Raw genomic sequence first — 27,350 nt, 5'->3', positions numbered from 1 at the left:
CAGATAAACAACTTAACCCTGCATTTAAAAGAACTAGAAAAAGAACAGCAAGTAAAGCTCAAATGTAGTAGAAGGAAGGAAATAATAAAGATCAAAGCAAAAATAAATGACATAGAGGCTAAAGAAACAATACAGAGGATCAATGAAACTAGGAGCTGGTTCTTTGAAAAGGTAAACAAGATCGATGAACCTTTAACCAGACTCACCAAGAAAAAAAGAGAGAGGACTCAAATATATAAAATGAGAAATGAGAGTGGAGAAATAACAACTGACACAACAGAAATACAAAATATTGTAAGAAAATACTATGAAGAACTTATGCCAAAAAACTAGACAACCTAGCCCTGGCCGGTTGGCTCAGTGGTAGAGCATCGGCCTGGGGTGCAGGAGTCCTGGGTTTGATTCCCGGCCAGGGCACACAGGAGAAGTGCCCATCTGCTTCTACACCCCTCCCCCTCTCCTTCCTCTCTGTCTCTCTCTTCCCCTCCCACAGCCGAGGCTCCATTGGAGCAAAGATGGCCCAGGCGCTGGGGATGGCTCTGTGGCCTCTGCCTCAGGTGCTGGAATGGCTCTAGATGCAACAGAGTGATGCCCCAGAGGGGCAGAGCATCGCCCCTGGTGGGCATGCCGGGTGGATCCCGGTTGGGCGCATGTGGGAGTCTGTCTGACTGCCTCCCCGTTTCCAGCTTTGGAAAAATGAAAACAAACAAACAAACAAAAAAACCCCCACAAACTAGATGAAATGGACAAATTCCTTGAAACATACAATCTTCCAAAAATCAATCTAGAAGAATCAGAAAACCTAAACAGACCGATTACACCAAATAAGATCAAAAAAGTTATCAAAAAACTTCCAACAAAGAAAAGTCCTGGGCCTGATGGGTTCGCAAGTGAATTCTACCAAATATTCAAAGAAGAACTAACTCCTATTCTTCTCAAGCTATTTCAAAAAATTCAAGAGAAAGGAAGACTTCCAAGCTCCTTTTATGAGCATAATTCTGATTCCAAAACCAGGCAAAGACAACACAAAGAAAGAAAATTATAGGCCAATATCCCTGATGAATTTAGATGTTAAAATCCTCAACAAAATATTAGCAAACTGGATCCAACAATATATGAAAAAAATCATACACCATGATCAAGTGGGATTTATTCTTGGGAGGCAAGGCTGATATAATATTCGCACATCAATCAATGTGATTCATCACATAAACAAGAGGAAGGAGAAAAACCACATGATAATTTTAATAGATGCAAAAAAAGCATTTGATAAAATCCAGCACCCATTCATGATCAAAACTCTCAGCAAAGTGGGAATACAGGGAACATACCTCAACATGATAAAGGCCATCTATGACAAACCCACAGCCAACATCATACTCAATGGGCAAAAATTAAAAGCAATCCCCTTAAGATCAGGAACAAGGCAGGGGTGCCCCCTTTCACCACTCTTATTCAACATAGTTCTGGAAGTCCTAGCCACAGCAATCAGACAAGAAAAAGAAATAAAAGGCATCCAAATTGAAAAAAAGAAGTAAAACTATCATTATTTGCAGATGATATGATATTGTATGTATATATAGAAAACCCTAAAGTCTCAGTCAAAAAACTACTGAACTTGATAAATGAATTCAGCAAAGTGGCAGGGTATAAAATTAATACTCAGAAATCAGAGGCATTTTATACACCAACAATGAACAGTCAGAAAGAGAAATTAAGGAAACAATCCCCTTCACTATTACAACCAAAAAAATAAAGTACCTAGGAGTAAATTTAACCAGGGAGATTAAAGACTTGTACTTGGAAAATTATAAAACATTGATAAAAGAAATCAAGGAATATACAAACAAGTGGAAACATATACCATACTCATGGTTAGGAAGAATAAACATCATTAAAATGTCTATATTACCCAAAGCAATCTATAAATTCAATGCAATACTGATTAAAATACCAGTGACATACTTTAAAGATATAGATCACATATACCAAAAATTTATATGGAACCAAAAAAGAACATGAATAGCCTCAGCAATCTTAAAAAAGAGGAATAAAGTGGGAGGTATCCTGATATCAAGTTATACTACAAGACCATTGTACTCAAAACAGCTTGGTACTGGCATAAGAACAGGCACAAAGATCAATGGAACAGAATGGAGAACCCAGAAATAAACCCACAGCTCTATGGACAACTGATATTTGACAAAAGAGAGAAGGGCATACAAGGGAGTAAAAACAGCCTCTTTAATAAATGGTGTTGGGAAAATTGGACAGCTACCTGCAAAAAAATGTAACTAGACCACCAACTTACACCATTCACAAAACTCAACTCAAAATGGATAAAAGACTTAAATGTAAGCCATGAAACCATAAGCATCTTAGAAGAAAACATAGGCAGTAAGCTCTCCGACATCGCTCGCACGATATATTTGCTGATTTATCTCCATGGGCAAGTGAAATAAAAGACAGGATAAACAAATGGGATCGTATCAAACTAAAAAGCTTTTGCACAGCCAAAGACAATAAGAACAGAATAAAAAGACAAACTACACAATGGGAGAACATATTTGACAGTATGTATGATAAGGGTTTAATAAACAAAATTTATAAAGAACTTATAAATATCAACACCAGGAAGATAAACAATCTAATCAAAAAATGGGCAAAAGAAATGAATAGACACTTCTCCAAAGAGGACATACAGATGGCCAATAGGCATATGAAAAAATGCTCAACATCACTAATCATTAGAGAAATGCAAATTAAAACCACAATGAGATATCACCTCACACCAGTCAGAATGTTGCTCATCAACAAAACAACACAGAATAAATGCTGGCGAGGATGTGGAGAAAAGGAACCCTCCTGCACTGCTGATGGGAATGCAGACTGGTGCAGCCACTGTGGAAAACAGTATGGAGATTCCTCAAAAAATTGAAAATCGAACTGCCTTTTGACTCAGCTATCCCACTTTTAGGCATATACCCCTAGAACACCATAGCACTGTTCCAGAAGGGGAAATGCACCCCCATGTTTATGGCAGCATTGTTCACAATAGCGAAGATCTGGAAACAGCCCAAGTGTCCGTCAGAGGATAAGTGGATTAAAAAGCCTTGGTACATATATACTATGGAATACTACTCAGCCATAAGAAATGATGACATCAGATTATTTAAAATAACATGGCTGGAGCTTGATAACATACGGAGTGAAATAAGTAAATCAGAAAAAACTAAGAACTATATGAACCCATACATAGATGGGACATAAAAATGAAACTCAGAGACATGGACAAGAATGTGATGATAACAGGGGGTGGGGAGGGGGTGCGGAAAGAGAGAGGGGGTGGGGGGAGGGGAGGGGCACAAAGAAAACCAGATAGAAGGTGACGGAAGACAATTTGACTTTGGGTGAGGGGTATGCAGCATAATCAAATGTCAAAATAATCTGGAGATGTTTTCTCGGAATATACGTACCCTGAGTTATCAATGTCACTGCATTAAAATTAATAAAAACAAGATACAAACAAACAAACTAAAAACTTAAAACCAAACCAAACAAATACCTTCAGTTTAATAACTGAAATCAAAATCAGAAGATCAATTAGTTTGTTAAATGTACCCAGTTAGACAATATAATTGAAAATACTGAATGCCACTCAATCTGGAAACAGGCAAGTATATAATGAATAATATTATTGATATTCTATTGCATATATATGATAAATTAATTTTATCTGTTTCCAGACTTCATGGCTACTCTCAAATCATTTTATCTCATTCTCTCAAGTATATGTATTTGAAAATGATATTTATGTTCCTGAGCACGTGAGAAAGGCAAATAGAAATTACTGAATGAATGCATATATTAAGCAGCTATATAAAGTACCAGAAGAAAGAAAAAGCATTTTTCATTCTGAATAATATTTTTAAAGATGATTTGAGCTTATCCTAGAATGCATAACTGCATAAGGCTGATGGTATGCATTTTTTCTTAAATTTCAGCATAAATAGTGGCTATGTGATTTAATGTCATAGGGATGGCTAGCTCATCTTATATTAAATATATATTTAAATTAAAAAAAATGCAGAGATCAGCAACATTAACATAATCTGGGAGATGGTTAGAAATGACTAGTTTCAGCCTGCCTAAAATCTACTGAATCAGAATTTATGTTTTAGAAAGATGCCAGGTGAGTGGATGCACACTGAGGTCTGAAAAGCTGTGGCCCATGCACTTTCTGCACCAGTGAACTCCCTCTCCTGGGATAAGTGGAGTCTGGGTAAGCTCTATCTGAGATGGTGGACAGAAGAGATGCCCATGGGATAGTTGGCCCACATAACTACAAGGGACAGTTGACCTCTGAGATAGTTGTTCTTCTAGAAGAACACTAAAAACCAGTAAAGTAGTGTGAAGTGTCGTCAGAGGGATCATTTATAACTTCTGCAGTTAGATATGATTGAGTGATCCCATCCCATGATGAAATGTTGGTTGAGAAAGGAATGCATTTCCCGGGGTCTAGAAACCTTGAATAACTCTTTGGAACTTAGGGAAACATAAGTAATCACTGGCTTCTTCCTGTGGCCTCATAAACTTTTCTTAGTTACATTCAGTGGTATCTGTTTCTAATGAAACAATTATTTTCCATGTTGAGGATGTGTTCCCATTTTATGAAAATCTCAAAAAGAAGAAATAGTGACATGCAAGGAGAGGGAAAGAAGCGGGCAGAAACCCTTCCACACACTCCAAGAGAATACAACTCTTGGCAGTAATAAGTTTTATCAACCTGTTACAGGTCTTTTTTTATTTTTTGTCCTTAATCAAAATGCAAGTATGGTAGTGTGGTTAAAAATAAAATCCTTCACTGTGTGAAATTAAACTTACAGTGGAGTAGAAATCTACCAGAGCTAGTGGTAGCTAAAAGTATTCATTTCTAAATCAAATCAAGCCTGACCTGTGGTGGCACAGTGGATAAAAGCGTCGACCTGGAACACTGAGGTCGCCAGTTTGAAACCCCAGGCTTGCCTGGTCAAGGCACATATGGGAGTTCATGCTTCCTGCTCCTCCCTCTGCTCTTTCTATCTCTTTCCTCTCTCTCTAAAAAAATGAATAAATAAAATGTAAAAAATAAATACATTGTAAAATGTAAATCAAATCAAGAATTGGTCCATTCACCTATTCATTCATCTTTCCTTCCATCTTGCCATCCTTTATCTATCTACCCATCCATGCATCCATCCATTAATTCATGTATGTGTGACCTCCTTACTGTCTTGCTAACAATAATGACAACTTAGTGCATACACTAAATTAAGTCCCTAGTAATAGGAAAAAAAATAATCTTTAACTAGTCTTTAGTGAATCAAAAGTGTGTAACATTTTGTAAAACTTGATTTGTTCCTCTCCCAGTGCAGGGTCCAACACTGATTCTTGGTGTGCCCAACAGATCCTTGAGTAACGTAGTTTTATTACAATGTTAATGAGATGCTGTAGGAACTTATAATGGTTTCCTTATATGTTGTCATTCACTATCTATGGAAGAACGTATCTATGGTATTAGCTGAGGACTTACTGAAGGTACTGTGAATAACAAGCTGCCTGTGTTTCTAGGATGATCATATTCATGCTTAGATTGCTGGGAAATGTGGACAAATAACTCGCCTCCTGAGCTGTCAGACATCCCCTTGCAGACTGGTTGCCTGCGTCTTGTTCTCTTCGCTCATTTCCATAACAGACTCCAGTTGATAAAAAACTTTTTCACAGTGACTCATAGTCTACAAAGCACAGCAAGTTTGAGGCCATGAGTTGCAATTCTTCAACTTGGGAAATATGACTATGATCAATTTCCTTTATGTTTCCCTTTCTTGCTTTTCTTCACTTAAGTCATTCCTACAGGGTATATCTTTTAGACACCTCTTTCTTAGTCATTATCCTCTAATTAATTCCCTTGTTAGATATGAAGTATACATTAGGCTTGACTAACGTGTTACTTTGTGACTAAGGAAAGAAGAATTTATTACTTTTATATATTGACTCAAGCCGCATAATCACAACTTATTTTATTTAAAGCCTTATTCTTCACAAACCACACTGTGGTTTAGGCCCCACACAACTGTCAAGAGCGTCTCACCTGACTCCCATAAATGTGAAATGGAGTCAGGTGTTTGCATCTTTAATTGACTTAAGAAGTGGATGTATTCATGTGGAAACACATCTCCTTTGCTATGTAATGTTTTCAGGTTCATACCAGGAAATTACGGAGGGGTTGAAATGGAATTGCCCAATTTGTAGAAAGAACAACATGCTGACATTTTAAGAGATGTAACAGACGTCGAAAAATTTGCAAGCATAAAACCTACACGTGTCGGCAATCTAGCAATCTGCTCCCTCTGCAGTTATATGGTGCGTGACGCGTGAGTCTGCACAGCCTAGAAGGGGCCTCAGCTCACCCCAGGGGGAAAGCAGGCTGGGCATGAGGAGGATGCAGTTGTCCGGTCCAGCAGGAGTGACGAAACGGCACTGGTCAGAATAGAATAACACAGTGGTTCTCCAAGTGCCCTAAGCTTCAGTTCCCTGGGTCCAAAGTGTCTAAATCTTCAGTTTTATTGTTACCCTGATCTTTCATTTGTGGCAAAGTTTCTACTGTTCTGATCTGGTGGCCAGTGCCTAGAAAGGTTTCATACTGTGTTAAGTAGAAAAAGAATCCTCATCTGAAATCGGTCCTTTCTCAAGGCCTGAGGATGCTCGAGATGGACTCTCCTCTTCTCTTCAACTGTCTCCTCTCCCTTGACCTCACTTACTCTATTCTTCAGGGAGAAGTGCTCAGAATTGGAGTCTGAAGATTAGAGCTTCTGTCTGAGCTTTTCTTCTTAGTCACAGTGAGCGGCTCACTCATTCCATCTGGGGACAGTAATCCTAATGCCTCTTCACAGGCTTGTGTGTTTTTATGAAAGACAGCAAAGCCCATGTGAAAATGTTCTGGAAGCTTTAGAACTTACTAGGTGGTATCTTTATTCCTTTTTGTTTTCTTATGCCACAAGAGCATAGCCGGAGCTCTGGGCACCCTGGTGTCTTGCCGGTTCCCATGGTCCTTCAGTAAATATCAAATGAATATTATCCCTGTCCTGACTAAAGGCCGCTCAGTTTGTTAAAAGATCATTAGTGAGGCTTGGAAGAACATTTGAGACATGGGCTGGCTAAGATCTGGCTGAGTTACTATACCATTGTGTCCAACTCACAGACTGAGACCCTAGCCCCTCACCACCCCAGGGAGCCTAGGCTTGGAGGCTGCTCCTCTAGAAGACCACCTGTGTTTCTTATTTTGTGGTTACTTGTTAATGGTTTTCCATAAATATTTTCTCTGGAAGTCAGACCTTGAACTTTCTCACCGAGAAGGCTATGAAGATACAACTGATTTTTAAGGAAGCCAGTGATTGACTCAAAAGCGTGGGTAGATAGGAACTCTGACTTGGATTTGTTTATCAGACTTTTTATATGGCACACATTCTTTGTGCCTCAAACTCAGGACAGGAGACAGAAAGTCCCAGGGCACTGCCTCCTCCCTACACAGCCGCTCTGCATTCCCTCCCAGGTATACTTTTTTGGCAGGACCCCTTTCCCCACTGGTTTCCAGGCAGGTCTCGGTTGCTCAAGTTTCTCGCAGTCCTGAGGATGCTCCTCCTCCCTCTCTGTGGGTGTATACGGATATCCGTCCTGTCTCTTCTCCCTTTTCCCAACACTGACTGGAAACGACTGTACGGTCTTTTTCCTCTGAGCTTTGCCCTGGTTTATTTTACCTTAAATGTTATACCGCTAGCCACACCATGGCTAATAATAAAAGAAAGGTCTGGATTGGTTCTCCAAAAAGCTGACTCTAAGGTGAGGATTTGGAGGAGATGGACTTATTAGGAAAAATCCAGGAAAAAAAGGAAGTGAAATGCGAGGAAATGAGACTGGAAGGGGAGGATGGGTATCAGGCCAAATCCCAGGGGAGGGTGAAACCAGTGGCGATGCTCACCAGAGGGCGAAGGCCACCTCTCAGCACTGGCCGAATCAGGGAGAGTGTCTGCATACTGGCGCCGCCCCACATTCCACCCAGCCTCATTAGTTAAGAGCTGGCTTGGGGGGATTTGATTCCCAGACACCATGCAAAGCAGGTTTCAGCAACCCGAGGCAGTCCTGTGACAGTGGCGGTGTGTGTGTGTGTGGGGGGGGGCACACACGGGCAGGGTCATGTGGGATTGATAAAGAATGCGGCCCTGACAGGGTCCCTTACAGCCATGCTGAGGAAAGCCCTCCAGAGCTTCCTTGGGAATCCTGTGCCATCTCAGGTGGTACTCTGGCCCCTCCACCCTCTGGGCTCAGGACTTCTCCTTGTCACTTCAGCCCCTCCCTGCAGCCACAGGTAGGCATTGGCCATGGCTATGAGCTGTGAACCTTTCAGTCTCAAGTGGCTCATTTGCTTCTTGGGGGGTCTGCAGTGATTGACTGCTGTCTCCACTTCTCCAGTCTCTGCACTGGAAAAGGTCACTTGAGGGCATTTCCTCACGATCCCCAGCCTTTGATAAGAGGGATGCAAAATGTCTGTAATACGTGCACTTAAGTTGGAGGAAGATGGGGAATGAATACTTACAAAATTGGAGGTGATTAAGGTTATTGAAAATACATCATTATAGGGACATTTTGCTTCCGTAGGAGTTCTCCTACTGCACAACTAGTTTGCTGTGCAATGAGAAGTTTTTTAATTTTTAAATTTAAATATCTTTGCTTTTTCCCTTTGCTTCTATGTAAAATGAGTTTACGAATGTAGGCATTTTGGAAGAGAATACACATTCTCTTGGGTTCAGCTGGTTTATGGAGGCCCACTGTCACTATCCCAGTCCTACTGGTCACATGAGCAGGCTTCAGCAAAGGCAGGTTTCTCTCTCTGCTGGTTTGGGCATTTCACATCTAATAAATTCATCTTGGATCTAATTTAGCTGTCTTCTTGGAAAATATAAAGTTTAGAAGACTGCGACTATTCATGGCTCTGTAATAGTTTGCTTTATGCTGCGTGGAGTTGTCGTTGTAAACAGGAAAGCAGCTGGCGATAAATGACTTTATGACAGCTATTTCCAAGGTGTAGTGGAGAAAAAGAAAACAAAAGCAAAATTATTGCTCATAATTACAGTGCCTGGGTGGCTTCACACAGTGCACTCCAAACCCTTCACTGGCCATTTCCATCTGATCTCATTCAGTCTCCTTTAAATGTTTCTGACCTTCAGGTTATTTAACTTTGGAAATAAGAGGTGCACTGAAATTATTTCCATTTTCCAGTGTAATTTGTTAAGGAGTATCCTTGTGTTCTCTTTACCCATCTAATGGAGGGAGAGTGGAATTATTCTCTCCTATGTAAAAAAATGTTTTTATTGATTGATTTTGGGGAAACAGAGAGGGAGAGACAAAGAAAGAAAGAGACATTCATTTGTTGTTGCACTTAGTTGTGCATTCATTGGTCACTTCCCGTGTGTACCCTGAGCAGGAATTGAACCTCAACCTTGATGTCTGGGGACAATGCTCTAACTGTCTGAGCTTCCTGTGCTCACGTCATACTATTGACCATGATGGCCTGGAAGGAGGCAAGGAGGGACACGGCTGTAGGAGAAAGTTCTCACGCTGCCTTACTACACCTGTGTTCCTGAGCCTCTTGAGAATGTACTCATGTCTTATTTGTATAAATAATAAATAGTAAAGTCAAAAAAATGATACAATTATTTCTCATATAAAATAATAAGTAAGTCCTTTAGTTAGCATTTCTTCCTCTGACCTTAAGCAAGTTTGCTTTCTTAGCTTAATTCTTAGTCATGTTTATTTAAAAAGGGTCGTATGTTCTTTATCACGGGAGTGTTTGTAAAAGTGAATCAGATAATATGCATAGGGCCCTTGGCCCAGTGCTCAGCAAAGCGTGCTGACTCAAGAGCGACAGCCATCACCGTTGCCACGCCGCCTCCTCCCACGTCCGAACACAAGGAGGAATGCAGGGTGCTATAAAATGGCCTGTTTCTCTGTTACCTTTATTCTGAGCTATAGAGAAGGATAACAGGCTGTTTTATAGCATCATAGAATCTAAGAGCGGAATAAGCCATCTAGTCCAACTCTGCCCCTTTATAGATGGAGAAACAGGCGTGTGGGGAACATGCTGTTGGCTGTCAGGTTTATCGCTAGTGAGTGACTTGGTCTCTTCTTGCCTTCTAATTCAGCAGTTTTCAAAAAATTCAATACTATTTTTAATTCAATAGGTTTTTTTTTACTTCAATAATATTTACTGCATCAATGTTCTTTAAGTGTTCACACTCCACCTTTTAATGTGACAATTACCTGATATATTAGTAGACTCTGTAAGTATATAGTTTTATTTTCAAAAGAAACTTTATATTGTCACCCTAAGTGGGTGACATTATCCCTAGTTATAATACATTATAATAACTTATAGTTTTAGCATATTTATATTATTAATCATAGTAATGTTGTGTCACAACAAAGTTCAAAACTTAGTGAATGACAAGAAGCATGTCTTCCTTGCTTGCATGGCAGTGTGTGAGTTGGGACACAGCTGATCAAGGCTGGGCTAAGTTGATCTGCTCTACTTGTCTCTCAGCCTCTCTGAACCAGCAGCTACAGGAAGCATGTCCTATTCATGACTTTTCTCCAAAGGCAAGAGTATAGAAGTACAAGCCTAATGATCATGTCTACTGTTATCCCATTGGCCAAACCAGGTCATATCTATCATCAGTGGGAGAAGGAAAATGCATCCTCCTCTAGTGGAGGAACTATGATATCACAACGCAAAGAGTATAGTAGAAGGAGGGATGAAGACTTGGGGAAAATAATAGAGTATATCAAAATGATATGTCCATATTATATACATTGAAATGGCAATGCCCACCTGTTTGCCACCTCAGAGTATCTTGCATACTTTAGAGATGGGCCTATCACAATCTGAGAAATACTCAACTATTCTTCATCTGGATAAGGGAACTATGGCATAGCCCTTTATGCTGATAACCGAATATCTAAAGACAAAGAATGGTACGTTGAATTTCGCTGATGTACATTTTCTCAGATTCTAACTTCTTTGAAAGCAGGATGTCTCATTAACTGGGATGTTTTTCAACCAAACATGGTTGTGATAAAGTTTCCCTGGTTGTCATTCCTAGTAGGTTGATTGGACAATGGCAACTCTTTGATTTTCAACCAACCAATTAACCAATTAGGGGCCATTTGAGGAGAAGGTGTGCATCTTGGGTACTGTTGAAGAAAATTTATTGGCAGTGAGGGCACCATCTTCGAAACTTTAGGGAGAGTGTCATATTAGAGCCCTGGAAGAAAAGTTCAGGGTCGACAACTCACAAATGACTGATCAACACCTCCATTCTCAAGAGCACAAGGGTGAAACTTTTGAAAAGTTACATCAATGATTCTGTTTTGAAAGTGAGTCAGAAGTATTGAGCTCTGAATGTGGGGAAAACTTAACCAAACTATCTTCTCTTTATCTATGCTCTAGAACAAGATGTGACTTATGACAATATCTAAATAAATCCAAAATAGAAATTTCAATAAATACACACTAAAAGTCCTAAAGAATAAGGGAACATTTGTTATATTTAATTTAAAGAGTTTCCTCTTTCTTAGTGGTATACAAAGTTCAACAAAACAGTAGTGTTTTTTGTTTGTTCATTTGTTTGTTTTTTACAAGCAACAGCTTTTTCAATTCAGTGAAATGTGATGTATAATTAATTAAAAGCACTTAAATGGAAGGTATATAGATAGCATGATTTTGCTTGCAAATAATGGAAAATCTAACTAAAACTGACTAAGCCAGTGTTTTTCAACCATCGGTCTGTGGACCAGCGCCTATCCACCAGAAATTTCTATACAACATAAGGGTGGTTAATTTTCGTGACAAGCATGAAATTTCTGGCAGACCGATAGTTAGAAAACACTGGACTAAACAATAAGAAAAGTGTTGGCTTAGCAATTGAAAAATTCTAGAAATTGGGAGCACCTTATAATTCATTTATACCAGCAGCTCCGTGACATCAGAATTTTCCATCTACTCTTGTGGCTAAGAACAGGGCTGCTTACTTAGGTCAGTCAGTGACTTCCTACAAAGCTGAGGGTGGAATCAGCCCTACTCAGTTCACAAGTCTACTGCATAAGCAATGGGTGGATGGTGATGACCATGGACAAAGAGGAAGAAACTGGAAGAAACTCCCACTCTACAGGAATGTATAAACTGAGACTCATGGGTCAAGGACAAGCCAGTGAAGGTTATGGTGTTGTTGGATTGCCTTAGTTTTGAGGTACTGTTAGGGTCAACAAAAAGAAGGCGAGGGGGTATTTCCTTCCTTGCCCTCAACTTATTAGAATGGGATGAGTGGAGACAGACATCAAAGAACATGGGAGACAGTACACAGCCTTAAGGATTTGTGTTTTTACAAATCTACTTGGAAAGCACACACTGGAATAGGAAGAATTTTTCTAATCTATCATTTCACAAAAGGAAAATCTCTCACTCTTCAAGTCAAATGATTATTTTTCCTCCAAGAGAGCAAGGGCATGCTGATTCGGGGGGGGGGAGGTCTGGGTAAAATTCAAGTGCTATGAGGCAGGTTTCTGAGGGCTATATGTTTAGATCTGGTTAGGTAGAGACTTTTCACTTTCAGGTCTTGCTGGAGGGAGAATATGGAGCCTTACAAATTAGGCTGCTGAGGTCATTCCCCGGGTTCTATAGGTGGCTGCTGAGCTATGTGCATTTCAAACCAACCAGGCTCCTTGGCCTGAGTTTTGGTAAATCTACCATCCTTCCATAGGAGAGGACTTCCTTGGGAGGTGGCTATCTTAACTATGGCTTTGGAATAAAGAAATCCCACGCTGCTCACTCTGGTGGCTCCATCAGAAATATATATTATGGCAAAGAGCACAGACAATGTGCTGGAAAATCTCCTAGTTGAGCTCATTGCTCACCTTTTTTTTCTCTCCTCAATCTTTCTCTCTCTGTCTTTTTCTCTCTTTAATAATAACAAGTGATTAATGGAGGAGATTTAATTTGGATGAATTATATGCAAAATTGTTTTACATAAAATAATTTTTTCCATAATATTGTATTTCCCTCTCTGCTTTATTATTGCCTTTCTGTTTGAATTAGAGCGATGATACTACCAAAGTTATCCTCCATTACATGTCTGTTTGCCTTCCCACTCATGGCAATGATGTCATTTTCAGATGAAGCTATTTGTCCTTGTTAAAACTTACAAGGCAGTTGGTACATACAGACTCAATTATTAAGCTGCATGATAGATTCCAATATAGAGCTGGGAGCTGAGGCCAATGAGAGCTGCCATTAACTGTTCAGTATGTGCTCTCTTTTGCTAGACCTGATAGGAGAATACCTCATATGACTGAGCCTGAGAAAGAAGCAGGTTCTGAGACAGAGTTTAGGGTGCAGGGTGAGTATTAAGGTGTGCCCTTGGAATTAATACTGGGAGAAGAGAGGAGAAAAGAGCAAAAGTGGGTAGAGGGAAGCTGGTACAGCCCATCAGTGTTGCAGCAAATTGAGGCAAGATGAGCCAAGGCCTCTATACTCTGCATTGATTAGTTATTGGATGTGCACTGTGTTGGGAAGGGGCATGACCTTGAGTGTGGTGGCTTTAGCTCCTCAGACGGTGTTTGGAAAGGCACCCTGGTGACACTTCTGGGTTCTAGGCCATGGATTAGAGGGCAGTGGCCCTCAGCAAGGGTGATTTTGCCCATGGAATTATTTTTGTCTGTCATGATTGGGGCATGCTACTGGCATAGGCACATGCTACTGGCATAGTGGATAGGGTCTAGTGATGCTGCTAAACATCTCAAAATGCACAGGACAACCCCCAACAATAAATAATTGTCTGATCCTAAATACCAATAGTGCCAACCATGGGAAGTCCTGCTCTAGGCAGTAAGTCCCCCCCCCTTGAATGGAAATCTGTTGCTTACTCATCTGATATCCTCCCATAGACCCCTTGAGGCAAGTCTCATTATCAGGAACTAGAAGGACACCCAGATGGGACTAAAAGTGGACTTGCTTGTTGAGAGCATCGTAGTATGTTCTAGCTTTTGTTTCATGTCCATGCAGCAGTTCTTGAATCCTTCTCTTTACCTACTGCAAGCACAAGATGGATGACATTTGTGAGTTCAGTTTGCCCCTATGGAATTCCTGGGCCTGAGCTCTAAAACTCACCCAAATATATGTCATGTAAAAGACACAATGGGACATGAGTGAGCATAATACACATTGTAGGGATGACCCTGACTCGCCTTTCATTTATCTTTTTAAGCAGTTCATTCCCATTCTCTGAGCCCTTACAATTAATAACAATTTGCTTATAGTAGTTTGCAGTTGATTTCACAGTGAGAACAAGCCTACTCATCATCCTGGGAAAGGGTCATAGAGAGATTCCAACATTTTCAGAATTCAATTCATGCCCTCTTTTCATGATTCTGTATCACTGGAAGTATTTAGTCATTCAACAGCATTCTTCGGGTCTTATTGGCACCTCAAAAACTCAAGGAATCAAAGAATTAACTCATTAATCATTATAAAATAGCTCCTATTCTGTTCCAGAAATTGTCTTATTTTCTTGATAGAAACCTGAACATGGAATAGTAGGGGAACAAGATAAATAAATCTATCATTTTGCAGACATATAGGTGAACTTAACAGAGTAAATCATTGTTCATCTAAAGCAAAATTATATACCTTCTGACTCTTTAAATAGATTATCCATATAATGAGTATAAGCATACAGTTAAAAAGTTAAGGAAAATAAAATGTACATATTTAATCACCAAATATGAAAAAGACAGGTGTTTTATTATTGTTGATCTTAATAATAATTCTAATTATTACAGTCAACAGCAACTGCAGTTTTTTGTTTGTTTGTTCTTGTATGTTTCCAAAGTTAGAAGTGGGAAGGCAGTTAGATCCCACATGTGCCTGACCAGGATCAACCCAACATGCCCACCAGGGGACGATGCTCTGCCCATCTTGGACATTGCACTGTTGCTGCCGGAGCCATTCTAGCACCTGAAGCGGAAGCCATGGAGCCATCCTCAGTGCCTGAGGTCAACATTGCTCCAATGCAGTCTTGGCTGTGGGAGGGGAAGAGAGACAGAGAGAGAGGAAGGAGAGGGGAAGGGGTAGAGAAGTAGATGGGTGCTTTTCCTGTGTGCCCTGGCCGGTAATTGAACCTGGGACTTCCACATGCCAGGCCAATGCTCTATCACTGAGCCAACCCGCCAGGGTCACAACTGCATTTTTTTACTCTCTAGGGCAGTATTGGTCACTTAAAAAAAATCTATTATTAATTCCCACGCACATTTTTCTATGGCAGATGCTCTTGTCTTTAACCCTTTGAGTAGTGAGTTTTTTTCATGCTCACTGACCCCCAAGAGTGAGTTTGTTTTTGTTTTTTTCAAAAAATGAAATTAGTTCCAGTTGTAACTAATTTATTAACTTAAAATCATGTTTGTTTGATAACCAATTTTTGAAAAGAAGAACATACCTTTGCCTTTTATTTAATGTTGCCATACACATTTTTAAAATAAAAATTTTTGTATGATTGCTCTCTGGATGATCAGGAGGCAAAAGAACATATATGAATGTTCATACTACTCAAAGGGTAATTTCAAAACTCAAAGACCAGAAGGATGAAAACAACTTGGCAAACTTTACACAAAGGTAAACTTTACACATTGGCAGAGGAGATTGCCATGCTCAGATGACGTTCTACTGTCACAGTCTAATTTAGAGTTAACTTTGTTTTTTACATATGTTCATTTACTCTTTCAATTGAATTTTTAAAACATTGCTAAGTAAAATGTGGTGTCTTCATCAGTTTGAGCGCCTATAACAATTTGGCACAAACAGGGTGGCTTTAAACAAAGTAATATTTATTTCTCACAGTTCTGGAGGCTGGGAATCCAAGATCAGGGTGCCAGCAGATCTGGTGTTTGATGAGAGCCCTATTCTTGGTTGGCAGATGGTCCTTCTTCCCATTGTACCCTCATGTGTTGGAGTACATCAGTGTTCCTCTTACAGGAACATCGATCCCATCTTGAGGGTCTGTGCTCAGGATCTAATCTGGGAAAGTATTTAGTCTGTAGCATGTAGTATAAGCAGTGCTCTGCCAGTAAATGTTTAAAAACCGACTTAAAAAATGAGTATGTGTCTACATAATTTTAGTTTTTAATTTTGCTGATAAAGGGAATGTGAAGCACACAAATACAAGAATAAACTATATATAATGCCCTTTATTATAAATTTTATATAGTTAATTGATTCTTACCAAATACTCTTATTACAAAATTTTGTATTCATAGCCAACCTATGGTTTCAGTTAACCCACAAGTATAGTCTAACATGAATGTTGACTGATATTACAGATTTTAAGCCATTAACACAACATCACTTAATGTGGAGCTGGGACAAGATGCTCAGTAGCACACCATTACATAGTTTTTGCCCCATACACATAGGATAGACCTAAGTAACCCAAAAAGCAGAGGTAATAGGAAGATGTGGTAAAATAAGTAGGAAGTAATGAGATTATTTCTGAGTCTTTGTTTTAGATATTACATTACAGGTTAATGTAATTTAATTTCTTATTAATAACTATATTTAACAATTGGTTCACAAGATTCCTGACATTTTAACAGTTGGTATGAGTGCTGGTAAGAAAATGTTTTCAGTGAATCAAATATGCCTGTTTCCACAGTGTCCCCTACTTCATCTGAGTGAGGGTCAAAGCTCTGAGTGTGTGGTACTATCCCATTGTTAAGCAAAACAGGTGTTGAAATAAATGGTGTAGGTACTATCCCAGTGTTAAGCAAAACAGGTGTTGAAATAAATGGCAGAGTTCTTCATTTAAAATTTATTGTCATTTTTGTGGTTTATTCACAGGCATTTCCCTGCATTTCGACAGGCATTTATGGTAAGTGATCTAGCTTTATATACTGTTTGTACTTCTTTATTTTGTTGTTAAAGATAAGATTAACAGGAAAACTAAAGATTTTCTGATGGATGTAGTTTACTGTGATTGAAAGAGACTCAAGTGCATGTCAAATACTGTCAAGAAATTGCAAGAGGCTATTTTGATCTTCTCTTGTGTTTTTGAATGCTGTTGTATTAGATACCATGTATAATGACTAGCCAAACTGTGGCCTAATGTTCCTTGTTAAACTACAAATTTTGCTCTAGTAGGATTTGACCTCTGATAGTTGTTTTTTTTTTATTACAAAGTCTGGTTTTTCTCTTAGATGAATCACAATGCATATGAAACCTAGCATTATCATTATTTTGTTGTGAGTTAAAAACTAATAAACATTAAAATGCAAACACTTGTCTATATCTGTATATTTAAATTAATAAAAACCCAAAGAAGTGACTGTTAATAAAAAACAAATAGTTTTAATACACTACAAAAAAAATTTGTTTTTGGTATTGATGGATTGTTTTAAGTAGTGATTGAATCAATCACAGACAAAAGCCAATGCTTTCGTATCATTTGTTTTCACTAGCCTAAAGCTCTGTAAATATTCCTCCTCTACAATAACTCTTCCCTAATCATTTTCTTTAGGCTGTCAATCAATCTGTTTTACAATATTCAGTTAACATGGAGTTTATTTGCCATTGTAGGTTTTCTGATCAAGCAAAATAGATTACAACCTTTCTGAGCTCAAACTTCTCATATGCGCACTCTTATCTGGAAAATAAAATATGTGCCAATGTAAAGACATAGTTTCAGTTTATTACTATGGGAGGAGACCTAGATTGATGTCTGAGGTAGAAGACTTAATTCTTCTCAATCTGGTATTTCTTTTGATGATTTTGATGAGAATAAAGAGGGAAATACTGGCCTGACCCAAATTAAAGGGAAAGGATTTGGTCTCCCTCTTGAATAATTTAAGACATGCCTTCTTTCTCTGGATCTCACTGCATACTGTGCTTCTTTGTGCCTCCCAGTTACAACTATTAAATATTGATATTTGCTTAAAGGAAGCATTATGTGCAAAGTTCTACCCAATCAAGAGCCAAAATTTTCACTTGTCTAGAGTCAAATCAAACTCCATGACAGAACTGGTTCTCAATTTAAGAATGCTTTCTCATGACAATCTTGATTTTCCTTGACAAAAACAAACAAAAACCAACCATCAATAACAGTACTCTGTACATCATGTTCTGTGGTTATTACCTTGTCATATTGTTGATGTCAGTTTTGTCTCTGAGAATCTCATAATAACGTGTAAGAAATTTCAAAGGGTGAATTAAACATGATACACTTAAAAACAGAGGGGAGAAATGAGACCCTGGATGGTTGGCTCAGTGATAGAGTGTTGGCCTGCCTCATACACATCCCAGGTTTGAATCCCGGTTAGGAATCTGCTTCTTCACCTCTCCCCATCTCCCTTATCTCTTTCTCTCTATCTCCTCCTCCCACAGCCATGGCTCAGTTGGAGCAAGTTGGGCCTGAGCACTGAGGATGGCTCCATGGCCTCACCTCAGGCACTAAAATAACTTGGTTACCAAGCAATGGAGCAACAGCCCTAGATGGGCCAAGCACCCCCAATAGGGGGCTTGCTGGGTGGATCCCAGTTGAGGTTAATCCCGCCTCTCACTTAAGAAAAAAAAAGGGGGGGATATCCTAAAAAGAAAATATAAAACTGAAAGAAAAGGAGGAGGAACATTAAAATTAGAGGCTTAAGAGAGGAGATAGTAAGAATTAAATCAAAACTGAAGTAGCCCTTACTTAATTTGAATTCCTTTGTTGGTTAGCCACAATGGAGCTTGGTGACTAAATTTATGTTTAGCTCCTTGGGACATACTTCTATAAATCTACTTCTAGTAACTTTTAGATTACTTCACTTCAAGTTTAGATTACTTCATTTTCTTCTAGTACCCATGTACTGTTGATTAGCTTTTTTTGCTCTTATTCTGAAACCCTGCTTTGTCTCTTCCATTATCCAAATCAGTTTTACTTTTACTTTTATTTATTGATATTTTTAAATATACTGCTCACAAAAGTTAGGGGATATTTCAAAATGCACTTTCAAGATCAGGGAATGTATAGATACTCCAATATTTTCAGCCTTTTATATAGTGCATTTTCAACAATGAAATAAAAGTTGGTTTTGCATCTCCTTTTCATAATTGAACAACTTTTTTGGATGTTCTGATTTGCTTTTCTGATGTTCTTGTTTAATTAAAAAAAAATCAGGCCCTGGCCGGTTGGCTCAATGGTAGAGCGTTGGCCTGGTGTGCGGGAGTCCTGGGTTCAATTCCCAGCCAGGGCACACAGGAGAAGCGCCCATCTGCTTCTCCACCCCTCCCCCTCTCCTTCCTCTCTGTCTCTCTCCTCCCCTCCTGCAGCCAAGGCTCCGTTGGAGCAGCGTTTGCCCAGGCGCTGAGGATGGCTCCATAGCCTCTGCCTCAGGTGCTAGAATGGCTCTGATTGCGGCAGAGCGACACCCCAAGATGGGCAGAGTATCGCCCACTGGTGGGCATGCCAGGTGGATCCTGTTGGGCACATGCGGGAGTCTGTCTGACTGCCTCCGGGTTTCCAACTTCAGAGAAATATAAAAAAGAAAAAAAAAATCAAATGCTTCTTTCTTTTATTGCTTCATATTCATTTTGAAATATCCCCTAATTTTTGTGAGAAGTGTAATATCTTTTTAAAGGAAGTAGGCCACTGCATATACAGGGTGGGACAAAAGTAGCTTCACAGTTGTTTGTATGAAAAATAACAAAGTAATTAATAATAATAACATAAGAATAAACTGTTTATATATATAACTATAAATCTACTATGTACAGTCTTTTTCCAATCATAATAGAAATATACACTTGAAACCAATATAACTTTATTAATCATTGTCACCCCAATAAATGTGATTTAAAAATTAAAAAAAAAAATAGTCCAGAGCTAAAATGGAAATTTTTAAAGAGCAAGCAAACAAAGCTCCCAACACTTTGTAAGTCATGCGAGAATGAATTAAGGCAAATATTCAGAAGAGTCTCCTGGCTCCAGGCTGTCCTCCTATCCCACATTCTAACCTTCCCTAGATTAATTTTTCTAAAATACCACTTGGTGCTTCTTCCCATTTGCTTAGAAGAATTTGATCATATTCCATTACTTTTAGGTTAATTTTCATTCTTTTATTTTTATTTTTTGTATTTTTCTGAAGTGAGAAGTGGGGAGGCAGAGAGACTCCTGCATGTGCTCAACCAGGATCCACCTGGAATGCCCACTAAGGGGCGATGTTCTGCTCATCTGGGGCATCGCTCTGTTGCATCTGGAGCCATTCTAGCATCTGAGGCAGAGGCTATGGAGCCGTCCTTGGCACCTGGGCCAACTTTGCTCCCATGGAGCCTTGGCTGCGGGATGGGAAGAGAGAGAGAGAGAGAAAGGAGAAGGGGAACGGTGGAGAAGCAGATAGGTGCTTTTCCTGTGTGCCCTGGCCGGGAATCAAACCAGGGACTTACACACGCTGGGCCGACGCTCTACCACTGAGCCAATCTGCCAGGGCCAATGTGCATTCTTTCTAGACAGAACAGTAGTCATTTTTATGTATTTCCCTAAACCAATGCTTTCAAAACTTGTGAAGAGAAGAAATAATCTCTTCTCAAGGGTGATGGTCAGTGTACCAAAATTTTTGTATGTATCTTTGCTTTTGCATTTTTAAAAAGGGTATTTAATTTGCAGCACTTTCTTATGGTTTTTTGACCAGAGAAGTTATTCCTTTCACCTTTCTCAGGGTTAGTGTTTTCTCCAGAATATAGTTTGAGGTACTTCTTGGTATCCATCCATCATAGGCACACCTTCTGCTACTGACAAGTAAGCTGATGAATCACAGAACATAGCTTGTACCTTTTCAGGTCCCTTCCTTATCTCTCTCTCTCTCTCTCTCTCTCTCTCTCTCTCTCTCTCTCACACACACACACACACACACACACACACACGCCTGCGCTCATATACCAGAGTCATGCACACCATCACCTCCACTGCTCTACCCCAATCTGTACCCCAATCCCCAAACAAAAACCCATCATACATACTTATGCAGGTCGAAACTTGAACACTGAGAAGCCTTCCTTGAATATACTGGCTTTTGGTGGCCATGATATCTTCTGAAATCTGTCAGCATCTGTAATCTGGACAGTCAACAACTGCTCTCTTACACCGATACATAGCACTTGGTTTTCATTTATCTATCGTGTGTTCAGAGATGCTTCAGGATTCTTTAATGAGCAGGGACTTCCTCATGCATATTTTGTGCAAACTCAGTGCCTAGCATGGTGTCTCCAGCGGAAGCTCAGCATATATTTGCTGTTTGAGGACAATACTAATGATTACAACCCAAAGTACTACCTAACTCAAGGTAGAGAATACCCCATAAAACAACAACAACAAGGAATTATTGATTGGCAAAATAACAGGTAGAGAAAGCTACCCATTTCCTTAGTGGGCAAACGTCTCTATTTTAGAAAAAACAAAGGTGCTTCTAATGAACCTTCTCAAACTGGAAATGATATTGGTAAGCATGGCAGTGTTTACATTGATGAGGTAAAACAAATACACAAGAACTTGTGCAGTTGGAGAGCCAAGGTGAATGCCATTTTGCATCACTTAAGAAAATTTAGTGTCTGTTATGGCCCACAGGGCGAGGGGCTCTCGAGGGGGCACGGGTTGTTCCGAGGCCCCACTCTGACTCTTCCTGACACGCCCTGGTGCCAGTCCACCTCCCCACCTGCTGTAACTTCTTAGATACTGTTTGCTTTGGGTTTACTTCTCTTTTAGATTGATGGCCCACAGACCCAACGCAACTCTACTTCCATAACAAAGTTTTGACTGTGGCAGAGCCACTGTTTTAATTTAATTGCCAAGATGAGCTCATGCCAGGGCAGTTTTTAAACAGTAAGCATTCCTCCCAATTCATGGAAACTCAGACATCATCACTGCATTCAAAGCGTGCCTGGTATCTTGTGCCCACCAGTGCTTTGGGGGCATTGAGGACCACGGTGGAAGCCAGTGTCTCTCCCAGCCCCTCCCCTTTCCTCAGCCTTTTGAAGACAAGAGCGGGTGGTAGAAACACCAGCTGCACCTTTCTGAAAGACACAGACTGAAGATCACCTGCCCCGTGACTCCCCCAATTTAAGGGAGAAACACAATGGGAGCAGACCCGGGCGGCTTTGAAGTTCCCTGGAAGAGGGGCCAGACTTCTGCTGTTGCTGCCCCCACATAATGTTTCCAGGATGGTTCCGCCAGCCCGGACCGCCTGCTTACACTCAGGACGAACAGCCACTTTTGGCAAAATACCAAAGAAAGGCCCCTGTTACTTTTGGAAAAACAGATCCAGATGAGCCTTAAAAGGGGCTCAAAACGCCCAGATTCCTGTTTAAGACTTGAATTGGCCGCTAAGCCAGTCTCGGAAGGACAGATTTGAACTTCCCTGATGGACATTTCAGATCTGGCGTAAGCCTCTGCCCTGGGAGCGGGACTCGGACACTGTGATGCTAATAAATTTAACAAAAGAGGCTAGACATGATGCATAGCAATGGAATTTTTACGGAGAAGTGCACAGCAAAAATAATTTTAGTCCATTTTATGAGACTCAGTAGTACCGTGAGCAGAAATGAAATCCATGTGGAAAAGTGTATCCCTTGAGCAATTGGGGAAATATTGTCTCTGGAGAAAAAGAAAACTTTTGAATCTTGCTTTCCAGGTATGAAGTGGTGTTTTTTAGAGAAGAAGGAATCTCAGACATTGAGTTACTAGCTGGAAATTCGCAGGGGAAAAAAAAAAAGACTGTGAGTGCAGCGTAGGTCCGCTAGAGCAGCATCCACGTTGATTCATTATATTTCTGTTACCAACACGGAGGCCTGTTTCTAGCACATCGCCCGGTCCCCCTCTGCTCTCCCCGAAATGCTGCCAAGACACAGCTTTCTGATTGAACCCCTCATTTGCATTCGGGTTTGCTCTTCTGTTTCTAATGGCTAAAAAGGAGACCAACGCGATGTTTTGTTAACCTGTATCTCCTCGGCAAATAATTTTTATCACTACATCTGTCTAAATTCACAGACCCGACCTGGCAAGAAACCAAGGCATTCTCCACCGGCAACGCTGAGGGCATGCCCTCTGTGAGCTCTAAACGCTGACAGATTTCAGAGGGTGTGACAACCTCTGCTGTGCCGTTCTGGGCGCGCGGGAGGAGTTCCCTTATGTAATACATTTGGAAACCTGAGCAAAATTGACAAAAATGTGTGCTCTCCCTTTTATCCCCCTGACAGCATACCCTTCCCCCTCGCTTTCTTCTCTTCCCTTTGATATTTCTATGCGCTTTGAAAACTTCCTTTCAGGTGCTTAATGATGACTTTTGTTTTGTTTTGTTTGGTTTCTCCTCATAAATTTCCTCCTCTCATGTCCTGTGTTTTTTTAAGTCCTGGTCACGTTATTCCCACCGCACCAAGCGTTATTGTTCTTGGCAGTCCCTGAGTTAATTGCGGGCCGTCATAGCAAAATAACATTAGAATCAGTGTAACTTATTTCTCTTTGGGAGAAAGTACAGTGCTAGGGCCAAAGCCATCTCAATGATGTCACATTTGAATATGGTTTCATGAGCTGACCCTTTGAGGCACACGTGCACAGCGTTTCCTGTGATCAGCATCAGGCACGGCAGTGGTGCGTCAGTGACAAGGCATGAACTCACAGAGACACATCATCACGCAAAGGCTACAGTTTAACCTTGGGGTTTGCTCTTCATAGATGTTCTGTGGGTTTGGACAGAAGTATTATGTCATGTATCCAACATTATAATATCATATAAAGTATGTAGTTTCACCACCCTAAAAATCCTCTGTCCTCTGCCCATTCATCCCCCCACCGCAACCCCTGGCAAACCTGATCTTTTTTTATTTTCCTTTGACAGATTGATATGTAGTTGGAATCATAGCCTTTTCAGACTGGCACCTTTTACATAGGAATATGCCTGTCAGGTTCTTCCATGTCTTTTCATGGCTTCATACTCATATTCCATTGTCTGCATGTACTACTCTTTATCCATTCACCTACTCAAGAATGTCTTCATTGCTTTAAAATTTTTACAATTATAAACAAAGCTGCTATAAACAGCCATGTGCATGTTTTTGTGTAGAGATACATTTTTAACTCCTTTTGGGTAGATACCAGGGAGTGCAATTGCTGGATCATATTGTAAGAATACATTTAGTTTTGTAAGAAACTGCCGAGCTGTCTTCCAAAGTGGCTGTACTATGTAGCATTCCCACCAACAGAGAAGGAGAGTTTCCATTCTTCCACATGTTCACCAGCATTTCGTGTTATTAGCGTTTTAGATTTTGGTCTATGTAATAGTGATGGTCCCTGAAAGTTTATCATTAGTCAGTGCCCCCTTCTTTCCACGTAACAGAATTGTCATCAGACACATCAGTTCTAGCCAGACCAAATTTTCAATCCTCTTTGCATTTAAGTGGACACGAGACCAATTCTTCTCCAGTGGAAGGTACGTTGAAGTGATAAGTTCCACCTTGAGTCCACATACCACAAAGTAGGCTGTGTACCCATCCTGGGTGTTTCTTTTGCTGGAGCCAGAAAGGTGAGTGGGCGAGAACAACAGTTGAAGGAAGGCTGGCTCCTTAAGTGACAGAGGGGGACAGATTCTCCCATAAGCAGAATGCTCACTTTGGAACTGTTGTCAGAGAGAGAAATAAGCATTCATATCCAATAAGTCACTATTTTGAAGTCTCTTTGTTATAGCAGCTTAGCTTTACCTTAACTAATACAATCTCTTTCAAATGCATTTTAAAAATAGAACCATTGACCAGAATGGATTTGACATGAAAATCATTATTCTAAAGAGCTAAACACACTCAACTTCTCTAAGAACTGTCAATTATTTTTGAAGTCCCTTTGAAAGAGAGCTGACCTCTGTTTATTTAACATCAACCTTTAGATACACGTACTGTACAAGGAGCAAGAAAAAGGAAGGTCATTGAAGACTGAATGAGAAAAATACATGGAAATTAATTCACTGCTAAATCCTTAAGTATAGTCAAGCCCTCGCCTCCCTCTAACAGCTGTCATGCCTTAGCCCTCTCATCTTTAGACAAATAATAATCTATTCTCGGTTTCTATATATTTGCCTGTCTGGATACTTTATGTAAATGGAATAATGAAATATATGCTCTTTTGTGACTAGCCCCATTCACTTAGCATATTTTCAAATGTCATTTGCGCAGTAGCATATATCAGTAATTTCTTTTTATTAATATTCCATTATATAGTTATCCCATATTTCGCTTATCCATTCATCAGTTAACAGATGTTTGAGTGGTCTCTACTTTTTGGCTATTATAAATAATGCTCATATGTAGTTAATTTAGGTATACTTATGTGTCTGAATGTATAAATTATAACTGTGATACAGTGGTGTTCTGTTGTTTATTTTTTCTTATTCTGAAACAATTCTCATTTTCATTATTTGACTGCCCGTTTATTTCCTCTCAAGCTTCTTCAGAGGCAACCTGTGCTTCTTGATTCTGGTATTCTGCTTGTCTGGGTGGGGATGCAGGTTTCTTGCATCATTATGTGTGATCAGTCTTTGCATGTAATTATTAATATATCGGAGCTCTCTTAGAGTACCTAGGGATGATGGGGAAAGAGGGCACCTATAAAAGTGGCTGTGTCAGGGTCCCCTAGATCTAGGTTCAAATTCTGTGTTGGTCTCTGATTAGCTGTTTCCTCAGGCCAGTAACTCTCTCTAGACCTCAGTACTCTCAGTAATGCCCATAATATGGAGTTGTTGTAAGATTAAATTAGATAATACATTAAAGTGCTTATCATGGTATCAAATACATAAAGATAAACATTCAATAATTATTGTTACTATTATCATTAGTAGTAATTTTATGTTTGCTACTACTGTTATCATTATTACCCTCTCTCTGGAATCTGAGTTCCCTGAGAGTAGAGGCTGTGTGTGTGTGTGTGTGTGTGTGTGTTTACTTGTATCATTCGAGTCTGAAAAAGTATCTAATCTGTTGTACAAGTAATTTACTATTTGAATGAGGCTTTCCTTGGGCTCTGAATGATACCAGTCAGCTGTCCCTTATCATGAGAACCATCTTGCTTTCTGTTGGATTGCTTCTGCTGTTTCTCTGAAAGCCAGTTGTCACCTCTTAGTCACCTCTGGTCCTGTGGTTAAGCCCCGAAAGTTCAGCTGTCTGGAAATGAAACCTCTTTGTAACATCACACCATGATCTCTATATTATACTAGTCATAACCACTGTAGCTTATTGCTTAAAAAATAAAGCCACCTTGCTTCTACAACCCCAAGCTCACCACAGTTTATCTATACCCCCAGAATAAAATTTTTTTTTGTCTGCATATAAATAAAAATCTTGCAGTGATAAGAGAGACAGAGGAATTGTACTTATTTGTGGTCTCAAAAATTAAACCCTATGTCCTAAGACAGCGTGGCATATTCTAATGAACAAAACCAAACTGTGGTTTTGTGAGACAGCTTTCTAATGCAAACTTTCTAGGAAACCTTGGGGACCAGATATAGTTACACTGCCCCTTGGCTTGAAGAGGGGAAAAGTTTGTTGCCTAATACACTCAGAAAGTTTTCACAGTTTTTTTCATTTCTAAGATCGGAGGATCTTCGGGCTGAAAGCCATTTTGGATATCATCCCTGTCTTAGTTTCTCATTCTTCTGGCTGGCAAAAGTGAGACCCAAAGTTGTTTGTTTGTTTGTTTTCTGTTTTTGTGTTTGTTATTTTGTTTGTTTTGTTTGCATAGCCATAATCAACTAGTTCCTGTGGGAACTGAGATCAGACGCCCTGGTGAGGGTTTGGGAATCAGAAGGAGATGAGATTATTGTCTAGGATGGTCCGCTCACTAACCTCTTCATTGAACCTCTGTTTTAAGCTTCCTCATATGTAGTTGGGAATAATATTAATATATATTTTCTGTTATTAGAAGAATAAAAGGAGTTGAGCTGAGGGTTTTCCAGAACCAAATCCCAAAGACTTAATCCATTAAAGGGTCATGACTTCCCTTCAGGCCCCTACTACCACCCGCCTCTTCTATACAAATTTCTTTTTCTTACTGCACCATTTTTGTAGAGATCACCCTACCCGAGGCCACTGGGTTTACCATCAGTAACTTATGAAGACTGAGTTAATATAGACAGTATCTACATACCCATCTTTAAAATATATATATTTTAGAGATGCAGGGAGTGGGAGAGAAAGAAAGGGA

The 27,350-nt window shown here is 39.8% G+C and overlaps 1 protein-coding gene and 1 non-coding gene across 5 annotated transcripts in view; both read left to right on the top strand.

Annotated features, from left to right (window-relative positions):
• MACROD2 (mono-ADP ribosylhydrolase 2) overlaps positions 1-27,350 on the top strand; it is a 2,105,833-nt gene that overhangs the window by 1,453,709 nt on the left and 624,774 nt on the right. For all 4 annotated transcript variants that reach the window (XM_066237024.1, XM_066237025.1, XM_066237023.1 and 1 more), the window contains exon 7: positions 16,979-17,009. In XM_066237024.1, coding sequence (XP_066093121.1) covers positions 16,979-17,009 — 31 coding nt within the window. The remainder of the gene's footprint in view (positions 1-16,978; positions 17,010-27,350) is intronic.
• Positions 342-417, top strand: TRNAP-GGG (transfer RNA proline (anticodon GGG)). The gene has a single exon. It is a non-coding gene; the product is annotated as a tRNA-Pro (tRNA).

This window comes from Saccopteryx bilineata, chromosome 6 (genome assembly GCF_036850765.1).
Source record: "Saccopteryx bilineata isolate mSacBil1 chromosome 6, mSacBil1_pri_phased_curated, whole genome shotgun sequence".
Lineage (NCBI taxonomy): Eukaryota > Metazoa > Chordata > Mammalia > Chiroptera > Emballonuridae > Saccopteryx > Saccopteryx bilineata.
This window is presented reverse-complemented; position numbering and strand designations above follow the sequence as displayed.